At 40.8% G+C, this 13,426-nt stretch overlaps 1 protein-coding gene across 4 annotated transcripts in view; it reads left to right on the forward strand.

The window, feature by feature from the left end:
- The first annotated feature begins 6,175 nt into the window (after positions 1–6,175).
- Positions 6,176–13,426, forward strand: part of Tmtc2 (transmembrane O-mannosyltransferase targeting cadherins 2) — a 386,771-nt gene continuing 379,520 nt past the window's right edge. For all 4 annotated transcript variants that reach the window (XM_020186707.2, XM_074084059.1, XM_074084058.1 and 1 more), the window contains exon 1: positions 6,176–6,333. In XM_020186707.2, coding sequence (XP_020042296.2) covers positions 6,182–6,333 — 152 coding nt within the window. In that variant the 5' untranslated portion in view covers positions 6,176–6,181. The remainder of the gene's footprint in view (positions 6,334–13,426) is intronic.

Raw genomic sequence — 13,426 nt, forward strand, 5'->3', positions numbered from 1 at the left:
TTATGCTAGGAAAAATGTATATGTATAGTTTGAATACACTTATTATTAAAAATATGTGATTGTGTGTTTGTTATGAGGAAGGGTTTCTCTTATAAATTAGTATCTTTGCGAGATTACTTATCAGATTGGGGAACAATCATCAAATGTAAAAAACCAAAAAAAGACTTCTACATGACCCGAGGGAAGATAGAAGAGGCAGAAATATGAACATACTCAGCATCTTGGCTGTAGCCAAGATTTCCTTCCTTTGAAAGTAGATCCTGGGTGTGTGTGTGTTGGGGGAATGTGGCTTTTGAATGGGAGAATTAGCAACAAGACTACACTGTACCCAGTAGCAATTAAAGCATAGACTTTTGGACTAAAAAGACCTAATTTCAAATATTAGAGCCAATACAGAGAGGCTGAAAGACCATGCACATCTTTCTAGATTCCCCTGTGGCTCTATTTCCTTATTTATCTGCCTAGTGAGGTAATAAACATAGAGATTCAGTACAATGCCTAATACCTAAAAAAACAGTTGGCAACTGCTTTATAAATAAAAATAAGTTACGTTTGGGAATAGCACAGGCCAAAGGAAATGATTCAGAACTGAAGCTTTGAGTAACTGGAGTATGTTGGTAACTGGCTTTCAACATGGGATTCACTGTAAGGCACATGAGGTGGGGGGATTTACTAGGATGCCCTCAAGACTTAAGTTATGCTATCCAATATAGTAGCCACTAGTCACATGTCACTAAGAAAAAACATAGGACAAGAAAAATATGGGGTGGTGGAAGTCTGTATGTAAATCTATAAATGTAATTCACTCATAAAAGATTCAAATTAAACTGAAAATTAAGCTCTTCAGTTGCATTTCTACTGCTCAGTAGCCACATGTAGTTTGTGGCCAGCACAGATGTAGAACCTCCTTTGTAGAAAGTTCCTTTGCAAAATTCTGGCTTTAAAGATCCATGTTGGACTGACTATCAAGGCAAAATTCATGAATAACTTATTCATTTAAGCTAACATTCACATCAAAACTAATTTTCCCCCCTTGTCTTTATTTTTTATTTTACAGAATCTAAGACTTATCAAAACACTGCTATGCAAATACATCATGTTGAAAATCTGCTACCCAAGATTCTGTGCAATTTTTCAAACTGTTAGAATATTTTTGATCACTGTTTATACTAGTGCATGTGAACACCTTCAGAGAGATTCTGTGAAGGAGGTGGTCTTCGCTTTTCTTGAATGAGTTTCTGAATTCTATCATTAGCCTTAACATCTCTGCAATTACCCATATCTGACTGTTAACATGTTATTTCTACACTCCTTCTCCTCCTCTTCTTCTTCATCTCCACATTCTCTGAATTGGGAGCTGGGAAAACTGTGGGATTCTTAAAGCGATCATTATTTTGGTAGCAGCTGGTTCTTAGCAGCCCCAGTTTTGTGACAGAGGTGACAGGCTCTGTTCTGTGGCTGCATTGTCCTAATTATATTCCTAATGGGTCACACGTCTTGGGATAAAGTGATGTTATATGCTGTTGTGTCTGCAGGGCAGCACTTTATGGTATGCTGGGAAACAACTAAATGTAACACGTGCAGCCAATGCATTTACTGTCATTAGTTAACCAAGCAGCCCGTGTGCCTCTTTCCATTCCCTGACCCACATTTCATCCACGCTCTGCTGTTTTTCTCCTGCAGGGTTATTTCCTGAGCAAAGCCCAGATCTTATGAGTCCCCCAGCAGAGAACTCTGTTCTGACTCCCTAAACAGGCAGTTTCACCTGCTGGGCTAGTGTTTTTCTACTACCTAGTCAATCTGCTAAGATTTTAGCAGGAGATTCCTGGATACCTTCTCAGAAAACATATGGGCGATTGAAATTACTTTGGCCTGGCACAATTTTAAAATTGAGAAAGTAAGGAAGAGGTGCAAATCTTCTGTTCATAAATAGCCAAATCTGTGGGCATTTAAAAAAGCATTCTGTGCAGCACAACAGAACTTATGTGCTACATTTCACCCTTGGCACACTTTCCAAATGAATTGTTCAAAGAGAAGTTATATTAGGACAAATAGAAATGACGACCAACACCAGATGTGGATTTTTAGTTAATATTTATGCAACACCCAAAGGGAAGATGGTATTGCACAATAAACTAAAAATGTCTTAGGCAAATAAGGAAATCTTTACCCTGAGGAACTGGCACTGCAAAGGTATGAATTATACAACAAAGGACTGGGAATGCAGAACAAATGCAGGGTAGGTCTGGGTGACTATAAAAAGGAATTCATTGAGGAAGTGGTGAGGTAGCAGATGTGTGGAACCTACTTGGGAAAATAAGGGCTTAGCACTTTTTTGGCCAATCTTGTGTCTAAGGTAGAAAACTCAAGCCAACTACCCTAATTTGCTTCATCTGTGGAGAGCAACAGTAGCTTTAAATAGACCATCTATAAATTCAGAACCGAGACAGCAATCTCACATTGGATAAGTATACCTTAATAAACTAAAAAGCTATGTCCCCAGATTTTAAGTGATCTCTAAGGATAGTGAAGATGACATCTTTAATCTGATTTTCCCCTGCAGTTCTTCAGGGAAGGTAGAAAATACAGGAATTGGCTGTCTCTCAGCCCTGGGAGAGCAATCCGAAAGAGACCATAGCTTAATGCAGTGGAAGGGTATTGAAACCCATGCTAAATTATAATAGAAATTTTGTTAAAAGCAACTGGATTTCTCAAACACAGCTGGATTTCCAGCTTTCCATTTATCAGGGATGGTAAGATGGACCACTTACAGCATATCTCACTGTCCCCTGGGCTTGCATTTCAGGAATTGGGGGGGGAGGAAGTTAGGATTGTCTGTTTAATGCTATTGAGTTTAGAAAAGAGAGACGACTCTGAAAAATGCTTATAAGCTTTTAACAGTCTGAACTCAAAGCTCTCCAGTACTTTATTATTTTATTTTGGCCTCTAAGTCTTCTTGATTATTAAAGAGAGCTGTCCATGTGAGCCTTCCCATCTTTAGTCTTCACAAGGAAGTGATATGCTCACAAGAATTTTTAACCTACTTCCTCCTTGCCTTTGTTAAGTTGTCATCATCTTTAACATTGACAACAAATCAGTTTATTATTTCATGATGAATATAAGTGGATTTTCAGTTGTTATATAGTTTATGGGCATTTATTCGCTACTTTCTTAATTATCAGCGCTTTTTTATTTAGAAAAATTTCTTCTACATGTGAAAACAAGACTGATAAAGTCCTTACTCTCATGAGGCATCCATTCAAATGGTAATTTTTGAAAACTAATATATGCTATAAGAAAGTAATACAAGATAGGGGATAGCAATTGATGGAAGTGAGGCTACTTCCAAAGTGTGGACTACAGAAGACTTTTTGAGCAAGCATTTGAGCAAAAGACTTAATAGTGAGAAGTCTGGGTAGAAAACATTCTGAGGAGAAAGTAAGTTCCTGAGAAAGATGTATGTGTTGTACACACATGAGCATAATCTGAAGGGGGAGAGGAAGTCAGAGCCAAAAGAACCAAGTCAGAATTAGAGATTTCTTCAATGTGCAACAGGAAGTCGCTGAACATTTTTAAGTATGGAGATTGTAGTTTTCAAAACCTTCTGTCAATGCCTCAGGTTGAGACTAGGGAGAGGAAGAGATTGCAGGAGTGGAAGTAAGGAGACCATTTCAAAGCACTACAGCATTCCAGCCAGGAGGTGAGGGTGGCTGGGACTAGGATCTAAGCAGTGTTGATGTGATGGCATGTTTTGTTGGTAAACATCTAGACTTTGCTTAACAAGTAGAAAAGGAAGTTGTAGGGGTAGGAGGTAATAGAGCTCTGCTTTGCAAGCATTTGAGTTCAATCCTCAGTACAGTCAAAAAGAAAGAAAAAAAAAAAAAAGGAAGCTGAGGACCATAGCAACACCTAATACCCTCCCTGTACTTTCCAGGATCCTTCTAGGTGCTTTACACAATAATCCCTCTAACCATAATGGTACCCATAAAACAGGCATCATTATAATTGTTTTAGGGATTAGAAAACAGAGGCACAAAGAGGCTAAGTGACTGGCCACAGGTCACCCAAATAGTAAGCGGCAGAGTAGGGACTTGAACCCAGGCATCTGATTGTAGAGTATGTATTCTTCCTCAAGTGTGCTAGGGTCCAGGTGTCAACATATAAGCCCAGCATAGAAACTTAGAGGACTTTGACCAAGTGATTGGATTTTAAAAACTTTTCAACAATGAGTCCAGAATGGAGGAGGAAATGTAAAAGATGAATCACTGCCTTTAATGATAGAATTGCTTGCTATGTACGTTTACACTTCGCCTGTTGTGGATAATATATATTTACATTCTGTCTGTATCTTTACAGATTTCACAGATTTCTTGTAAAATCAGGAAAAGATGTGGCTTTGTTTTGCAGTCGACCAAACCTTTCAGATCACTGCCAGATATCCAGAGGCTCAATTTCTTGCCCCACTTCTGCTGAGCTTGCTGGTTCACAGGGCGCAAGTCAACCTGTATGTTTTCCATGCCCTGAAGCTGCTATGCCGCAGGGGGCGCTGCAGTAGCGTTCATCCAGGTCTGTGGGAGCCTCCAGTTCAGCCAGAAAGGGGACAAGCCGGGAAGGAGAGGTGGCAAGCAGCCCGCGGTCTTCTTTGGTCTTGAAACTTTAGTATACAGAGCTCGTTCTACCCGTACCATTCTTCTACACCATATTTCATCATGTTGGATGCCTTCCATCCAGTCCCGCATCCGGGCGGAAAGGAAAGGACATTAGCTTTCCGTTTTGCTAGGTTCAAGGATAGCGCTGAACCGGGCTGTGCTAGCTGTGTCTCTCTGCTGCGTTCTGTGGGCCAGCCCAACAGTCCAGAAACCATGAAAGGCACCCCGTCCCCGAAATCGCTGCGGGGTTTGCGTGTTTCTTACCTTTTTTGGGGGGTGTGGGGGGAATCCTTTCTTTATGACCCTACTGCGGAAACATTTCTCTTCCACGATTTTCCACTGACATTGAGGTTGACGGTGGCCTAGGCTCAGAGTGGAGATCTCTCCTAAAACGCCTCCCCGGCTCTCCGACACGCCCTTCTTCCCCATTTCGGTGACTGCATCGAGTGCGCGTGTGAGAGATCGCGTGAATGTTTGTGGCAACTGCTAGCACTGGGCAAACCTGTTCTTCCTCTCCGGGTCCCCAGAAGTCTCTCCAGCTGACCAGACTTGCGCCTGGCAGCGCTTGGCACTGAACGCTGGGTTAGAGATCTATCTGGCAGACAGCAGCTGAGCGAGAGACCACCTCCTCCTGTCTCCTTTCTCCTCCAGCTCCCCCTCCCTGGGCGCACTCCAGCTAGCCCTGCGGGCGGCCTTCCAGCAGTAGTCCTTGTCCCGGGGGCTTTCCAGAGTGAACACGAAGGTGAAAGAAAAAGAGGAGGGCGGGAGTTGGGTAGGAAGAGGCTGCAGTCCCAGGGAGGGTGGGAGGAGCCTCTAGCCAGTGGGGGTAAGGTGGGAGGAGCCTTTGGGGAGGATTTGGGTGGAGAAAGGGGCTGGGCAAACTCAGGATGGAGGGTTGGCCACGCAGGCGCGGGGGGCCTCATCGGGAACCCCACGCGGGAGCTTCTGGAATCCCCGGCCGCCTCTTCTCACTTCACTGGAGAAGGGGCTGGGACCGGGAGGGAGCTAGTAAAGAGTGAATGTGCTGCAGCCGCGGTGGCGGCTGGAGTCAGTCCGAGCGACACCGGAGCAGTGCGCCCGGGAGGCGGCGAGGGGAGGCGGTTCGCCTTGTCCCTCCCATCCGCCCCTCTTTTTCTCTCTTCCTCCAGCTGGTCCCAGAGCCCAGCTCGGTCCGGTCCCTCTGTCCCCATCCCGCACTCTTCCACCTCCTCCGAGTCCCACTCCTCACCTAGGGCTCCCCAAACTGCCATGGGTTAGGGTGGGGGCGGCAAGCCGCGCGAAGGACCAGCCCTGTGCATCCGCCGGAGGGCGCGGAGCGCGAACGCCGCTCGCCGCGTGCGGGCGCCGGGCATGGGGAGCGCGGTGTGAGCCCGCACCCAGGGAAGACACAGGAGCTGCGGTGACTGGCGCTAGGAGGAGGCGGAGGAGAGGAGACGAGGATTGGAAGGACCCGAGGGAGGGAGAAAAAGGAGGGTGGGGAAGCGAAGGGAAAAGTGAAGCTGGGAGGAGAAGGCGGCGGAAGGTGGGGATTGATGCTTCTGCTTTTTGTTGCCGCTGCTGCCCTCGCGCTGGGAGCGGAGCCGCAGGAAGGCGGTGGAGAGATGATTGCGGAGTTGGTGAGCAGCGCTCTGGGGCTCGCCTTGTATCTCAACACCCTGAGTGCGGATTTCTGCTACGATGACAGGTAAGGGGGAGAGAGGAAGGGGCAATGGCTGCTTGGGGACATCTCCTTGGTACTGGATCTTCCCACTTTAATGCTTCAACTGCATCTTGAAGGAACTGGTTCAGCCCCCGAAGGTTTAGGCGACACGTAAACAGTAACACCTAAACCCAACACCAGGGCGCGAGCGCACCGGGCGGGCTGGAGGGAGTTTCCGCTCTTACTTTGCAGCAGGTTCTCTTTTGCTTCTTGCCTGCTGGCAGACGTTTAAGTTTTTTAGCGGAAATCCCGGCAATTTGGGAAACTGTTTAATGAGTACTAAAAAAAACCGTCCTAGGTATTCGTTGGTGCAACAAAGCACATTAAGCGATTTTACGTATGGGCTGGAAGGAAGCCCCTCCTCACCCCCTAGTAGATCTTCTCTGTGTCGTTTCCTTTTATTGATAGGACACTTTTATTTCCCGAAGTTCAAACGCACGTTTGACAGTTGCCAAAATAGTGAAAAGAGAACGCGAACTGTGCTTCAACTTCCCTTTGACGTATATGGTACTTTACTTTGAGCCAAGATAATGCTTCTGATTGTAGCTCCCCCCACCCTTATCCTCCCTCACCAATCGATGGGGCAGCACTTTATAAAAGCCTTGGCTTTCATTTCTGTTTGAGAGTTTTGCATTACACATTGGTGATTCTCTTGTGCTAATTGGGGAAGAAGACGCCCCTAGAGACTGAAGTTGTCTTCTGCATTTGGGTTAGTTGGGTGGCTTAATGAGACCCAAACTGTGTTGTCAAAGAGACTGCATTGATTCTTGGAAAATGTCACACTTGTGCTGGTGTCTCTACCTATTTTTTAAACGTTGTTAGTGTTTAGAAACTGATGAAAAGCTCCAATAGCCATTAGGGGAAATTACAATTTGTGCCTTTCCGGTGACTTAATCTGATTACAATTAAAACAGATGCATAATTAAAATATATTAGGGAGAACAGCACGCCTGGCTAAACTTATTAACCGTCCTGGGGTGTTTCATGCTCCATTGAAATTAAACCATCCAAAAAGTGAGCACAGATTTACTTTGACAGCTTTTCAGCAGCCTCTCTGGGCTATGGAAAGTGAATGGATCCCCAGGGATAGGGTGAGGCAGTGAATGAACGTAAGCAAAGTGGTTGATAGTGAGGAGAGGTAAAGACAGACTCTCCCTCTGGTGCTAATTAGCCATAGCCTGTATTCTCTGGCGTGCCCACTCTCTTGCTAAAAGCATGGGCATGGTTGTTTGTATGTCTTAAATCAGCAAATGCTGGTTCAGACCCACATGTCTGCTACGAAGTTCCTAGACAATAGGTAGGAGAATATCCTGCAGCTCCTTAATGCTTTTCATGAAGTGTCTTCCAGAGGCCAGTGGATAGGAAAGCACTGGAAGACAGAAACTTTCCCGCAACTTTTAAGCAGTGTACTGACTTTAGCAGTCACATTACATGCTCTAAGAAATGGTCTCTAGGTAAGACTGAGGTGAACTGAGCTGCTTCCTCCAGTTTTGGGTGATGGTGCACCTGCTATTTCTAGAATATTGGTGAAGAAAGCCCTTGTTTACTAAGAGGAGTGAGATTGTACTAAAATGAGCTCAGTGATGAGCCTGGGCAGTTGCTGTCTCTGTTGGGGACAGTTTGAATAGTAAGCATTGGAGCCCAGAATATGTAGCTTATAAAGAAAGGAAACACTGTAATACTGTTACCCTTACAGAACACTGTGATAAACCAAGCATTCCTATTTGTATGCTGTTCTTAATTGCTGTCTGGTACTTAAAAGAGGATATGTCAGGAGAAACTTTTTTTTTTTATAAAAAAATCAATGCCAAAACTAAAACAAGCATATGAGTACCTTTTTCTGTAGTTCTCATACTTAATTCTGTGCTCTTGGATAATGAGTCAGAAATGTGGGGCCTTTGTAACTTGGGGAGAATGTTGTGAGTGTAATGATAAATTAGCTGTGCTTTGATAGTTAGCATTTGTTAGGAGTTCTTCACATGTTGTAGGTCAAACTGAGTGTTACATTCTTTAATTTAGTGTGATGATTTGTCCATATTATATAATTATAACATGCTTAATATATATATACTTTATATACTAATGTTGAGGACCTAAAATATGAATTATAGTTTGCTCCATTTTAAAAAATGTATTTTACTTTGATTTCTTAGCAGAACTGCATATGCAACCACATACTCTTAAAAGTACATAATCTTAGGAGCAACAAACTTCATTTTTATGTATCCCAGGACTTATGAGATGCATATTAATGCAGCACTGAAGACATTTGTTGTATGCACAGCATGTTAAAGTGATTCATTGCCAAGATGCACTGTAAACTGTGGCTTTTCAAATATATTTTCTGTGTGAGTACTATAAGTCACTGGTGTGTGAAGGGGAAGCTAGTTGGGGAGCCAAGTGGAAACTGTAAGATGATGATAATGTGTTTATTTCCACTACTCCATCTCAGACTGCATAGATTCACATTTAAAATGTTGCTTAAATTAATCTGTGGATTTTGCTGCCCCCCAGTAACTTTCATGAAATACAGCTCTGTAAGGAGAGGCCAGTGCTGAAAGTGAGGAAAGCAGTGCTACAGAAGAGAGATGGGTCTTATGCCTGACTTGCCTAACTAAATCAAGACTGCATTTTAGCCTAAGGACTTTGGCATTTACTTTAGGAGCACTTTATATTGCTTTAGCTTAAGCAATATTGCTGTGGTACTTCTTAAAGTTATCATTTCTTTTAAATATAGTGATCAAGTTTACTTTATAAGCTATATATATATATATATAATTACTTTCAATGTTTGATGTAGCTTGGTTGAAATTAAGTAGTAACATGAACCTTTCTTAAAGCAAAATCAATTTCCCTATGGTAAAATTTAATATTTTATAAGTGTTTCTGTGCTAACCTTAAGAAAATGTCTATGATGTGCAGAATCCCCAGTATCTGATGAGAAAGTATATATGGCTTCAGCTGTGTCCCTCTTCCCTTGTCTTTAACATAGTGTGATAACTATATTGAATCTTCAGTTGTACTTAGAGGGAAATTGTAATTACAAACATGCAATCTTTGCCAAATTTCAGGTCAAGTTGTATATGACTCCATAAAAGATCCACTCTTATTTTTCTGGAGAAATTTGGTGTTAGGTCACTAGAAAAAACTTGCTAATCCCAAGTTCTCTGCTGTCTTATTTATTTGTTGAGGATATCATGGCATCACTTCCCTTCATCTTCTTTAAAATATTGTCCTAAGTTTCTCATGGAGCTAACACCATGAGAGGAGTCATTTTACTCTGAAGTGAATAAAGGTAAACCATAAATGGCTTGGATTTAATTTTGTACACATTAGCCAATTGATGGCATACCCTTTTATGAGATACAGACAGGTGAATAAGAAGATAATGCAACTTCTGCATGTCTTTAATTCTCACATGGATGCAATAATTCGTAAGTTTGGGAAAAAACAATTTGAGATTTTGAAAACAGGAAATATATTTGTGGTTCCTTTGAGTGTGTTTGTCCCTGTTGCCCATTTTGTATTAGTTAAACTCAGGCAGGATCATTAACATTACTTATAGGCCTCTTAGCTATTCTGTTGTGCAGTAATTGTGTGAAACATGGAGAAACAACTTCACAGCAGAAATTTCTGCTCTAGAATTAAACTATCTCAAGCTCTTAATAGCACATTCCTAGTTTAGTTTTTCATTTGGCTGTAAAGGTAAATTTTGGTTTTGTAGAAATACTAGTTTGGATTTTGCTCATACTGATTTTGATTAGCAATAAGTTAAGATGAAAGAATGAAGATTTAAGGCATATTCATGATTGTTTTAAAGCCTCCTTTTTTGTTCTAAAACTATTCAATTATTCCTTCTCCTTGGCTTTTCAATGTTATTGTTAGCTTGGGTTTTGACTTGGTATGGTAAAAATTCCTTGTGTAATGATCAATCACTTTGTTAACTTCTTCCTAAAAAGTTCTCTGTAACAGATTTGCCTTGGACCAATTTAGAATTGTTATCTTAAAATTCCAATATGTTTAACCACTGAAGGCATGCTTGGTATGTAGTAAATACATATTTAGAAAGAATTACTAAAAAATTAATTGAGGGAGAACTTTGCTTTGTATCAAAGGTCATCTCACCAGATCATACCAGAAGAAGGCAAAGTGACCAGAGTGTTTTCCCCTTTATTTTACTTCCCAGTTTATAATTTATAGTTTATGAACTTTCTTATATAGCATTTTTTCTAGCTAAGTTTTTGTTTAAACAAATTGTAAACGGTTCACTTGGTTCCTTTGAACAAGTTGTCTCTTATTGGTAAATTAAAATTTCAATTAGGTAAAGTCAGGGTGGACTGTTGTGCTTTACTTCCATTGAGCCCATCACATGGCATTTATCAAAACAAATGACCTAAATACAGGCACCGAATGGACATGTACAAATGCCAAAGGAAAATTGCTTCCCAGCCATCTGTCTCTTAGTTGTTTTCATACACACACATGCGTGCATGTGTACACACACAATTATTAATTTACATTGGTGATTCTGTGGGTTGTTGCCTTGTCATCTGCACGTAGGCTTTCAGTGCTAATGTGCCCCCATGGTAACACTGAACTCTTTGCTGCTGTAATTCCGAAATAGCTACAATCTTTTGGATTCCAGCATGAGTTTGGAGCACAGTTTGTCTCTCTAATCTCTTTGTTGCTGCTCAACACATTCAAAGCATTTGTTCAAAATGCCTGGGATAGAGCAGCTGTTAACAAAGGCTAAGGGTAAATTCTCTCTAACATAGGCATCTTCATAATATTAGGCAAGGACAAAGTTAATCCTTAAGGCATTCTAAAAAAAAATCTTTGACTGACAATTCTACCTTTGTCTAACATTACTGTTTCACCCAAAACGCTTTTAACATACTACTAACATTCATCTTTTAATTTTTTTTTTTTTTTGGCAGCACTGGGGTTTGAACCCAGGGCCTATGCTTGCTGTGATGGGTTTTTCCAGATAGGGTCTCATGAGCTATTTGCCTGGGGTTGGCTTCAAACTGTTATCCTCCTGATCTTTACCTGCAGAGTTGCTAGGAACTGGCACCTGGCTTCATCCTTTAAGCTTTTTTATTTTTTCTTGGGAGGTAAGTATTATGTCATCTTTGCATACTTATTTTGATGGCTTCACAAAAGTGGCAAGGGTGGTAGCCTTTTCTTTTTGGTGGTACTGGGGTTTGAATTCAGGGCCTCAAGTCTGCTTGGAGGTACTTTACCACTTAAGCCACTCTCCCAGCCAGTGTATCGGCCTTGAAGGAAAGGGTGGGTGTGTTATTGCACGTAAAAACCTCTATGAGTAGCTGTCCTCGTTTAGGAGCTTAGTTAAAAAAAAAGAAGAGAAAGAAGAAATGGAGTGACATATCATCGGGAGTGCCTACCTTCTGTTTTTCATAGGATGAAAAAATGAAAAAGGAGTAAGATTTTGGATAAGTACAGGTGTACTTAGGTGTAATGCTGCATGGTTTCTTTGAAGATTTGCTTCATATCTGCTTTTGAGGAATTAAACTGGTACATTTAGTAAATCACTAATTATAAGTGCTTCTACAAAGGGGCTATTTTTATATGCAGGTCATAAATCCATTTTTTGCAACTGCTCACCCTTGTTATGGAGTGTGCCACCAAACATTGACCTGTCTTGTCTGTACTTGAGCAGGCAAATAGTTTGAATCTGGGTCCCACATAATAGACCTGTGAAAATGCTGATAAGTTACCCTTTGGTAGATAGAATTTTGTTTAAATTTACTTCCTTTTGTGTTAACTTTTACTTTCATATTCAGGTTTATTTGCATTAATACTAACATTTTAAAATCTCTGTTGGAACTCTGTTAGCTTCTATTCCTTAATTATGCCTAGGATACATAGTAGATGTTTTTGGTCTGATATTCTTTGGCATTTCATTCATAACAGTGGAAGCTTTGAATAATTCCCAAATGTCTCCTTTCTAGTTGGCCAGGTGAGTTGTTTCCGTTTGATGACAGCATTGGCTGAACTCTTAGTTTTTACTAGATTTGCCTCAGCTGGTCATAGGGATTAAAGGCTTCTTGCCTCAGACACTTTTGGCTGTATTTTCTAGGAAGTTAATTCCATTAAGATGCAGCACTATCAAATTTCTATTGAGCACTCTTCCTCTCTTTTTCTCCTCTCTGACCTGACAGTTTTGGTTTTCAGTCACATTTGTCAGTTTCTCTGGCATTCAAAGTGTTCATTTTTGTCTTTTAGCAACTTTTCAGGATTACTTTTTGGATCTACAACTATGACTTTTTTTTTCCTTAACAGATAAATGTGAAATAATTAAATAAACCTAGCTCTATAAAAGAATTTCAAAGAAGGCAGGAGCACCAAAGTAATTTTCGTAATTCATCATTAATTTCTTTCATATTTTTAGAAAACTTTAGCTTATTTAAGGATATTCTATAAATGCAGTTAATGTGAGCAACTAGACATTGTCTTAATGAGAGATGGAGAGAGATTTTTGATTTGTTCATACCTAGAAAATTACTATAGAAGAGACAAGAGTAGGAAATTCGAACACTGTCTTTAGATTCCATTTTATTGTGGAATTAAATAGGATTATATGTGTATTACTCCTTTGAAGGTTATACACATGCCACATTGCTTGAAGAGAGCTACTGTATCCATTCTAGCAGTATCTTAGTGTTTGGCAGAGGAAATGCTATTTGCTTATGATAATGTGACATAGAATTTTGTTTCTTGAGTTCTTTACTGGGGCATTTTGAGATATCAGTGAGACAGGGCATGAGGCATGGTACAGAATGTAATTGCACTCAAGGCTAAATTACATGATTTGTGAAATGAAGCATACTTCAGTTGGAATAGCAACTCTGTTCTAGATGTTGTGGTCAAATAAAATATTTCTGTCAGATCTCTTTGTTTTTGATGATTAATCATCACTTATGTGGAATTTATTATAATAAATTTGGAATTATTTCTCAGAAGCATCAAGTTAAAAAAATGAGGTCATTATGGATATATACTCATGGTTTACTCAGGAAGCAATGTACAAAAATAATGCCTTGGTGTAAAGAAAATG

This window comes from Castor canadensis, chromosome 8 (genome assembly GCF_047511655.1).
Source record: "Castor canadensis chromosome 8, mCasCan1.hap1v2, whole genome shotgun sequence".
In the NCBI taxonomy this organism is placed as follows: domain Eukaryota; kingdom Metazoa; phylum Chordata; class Mammalia; order Rodentia; family Castoridae; genus Castor; species Castor canadensis.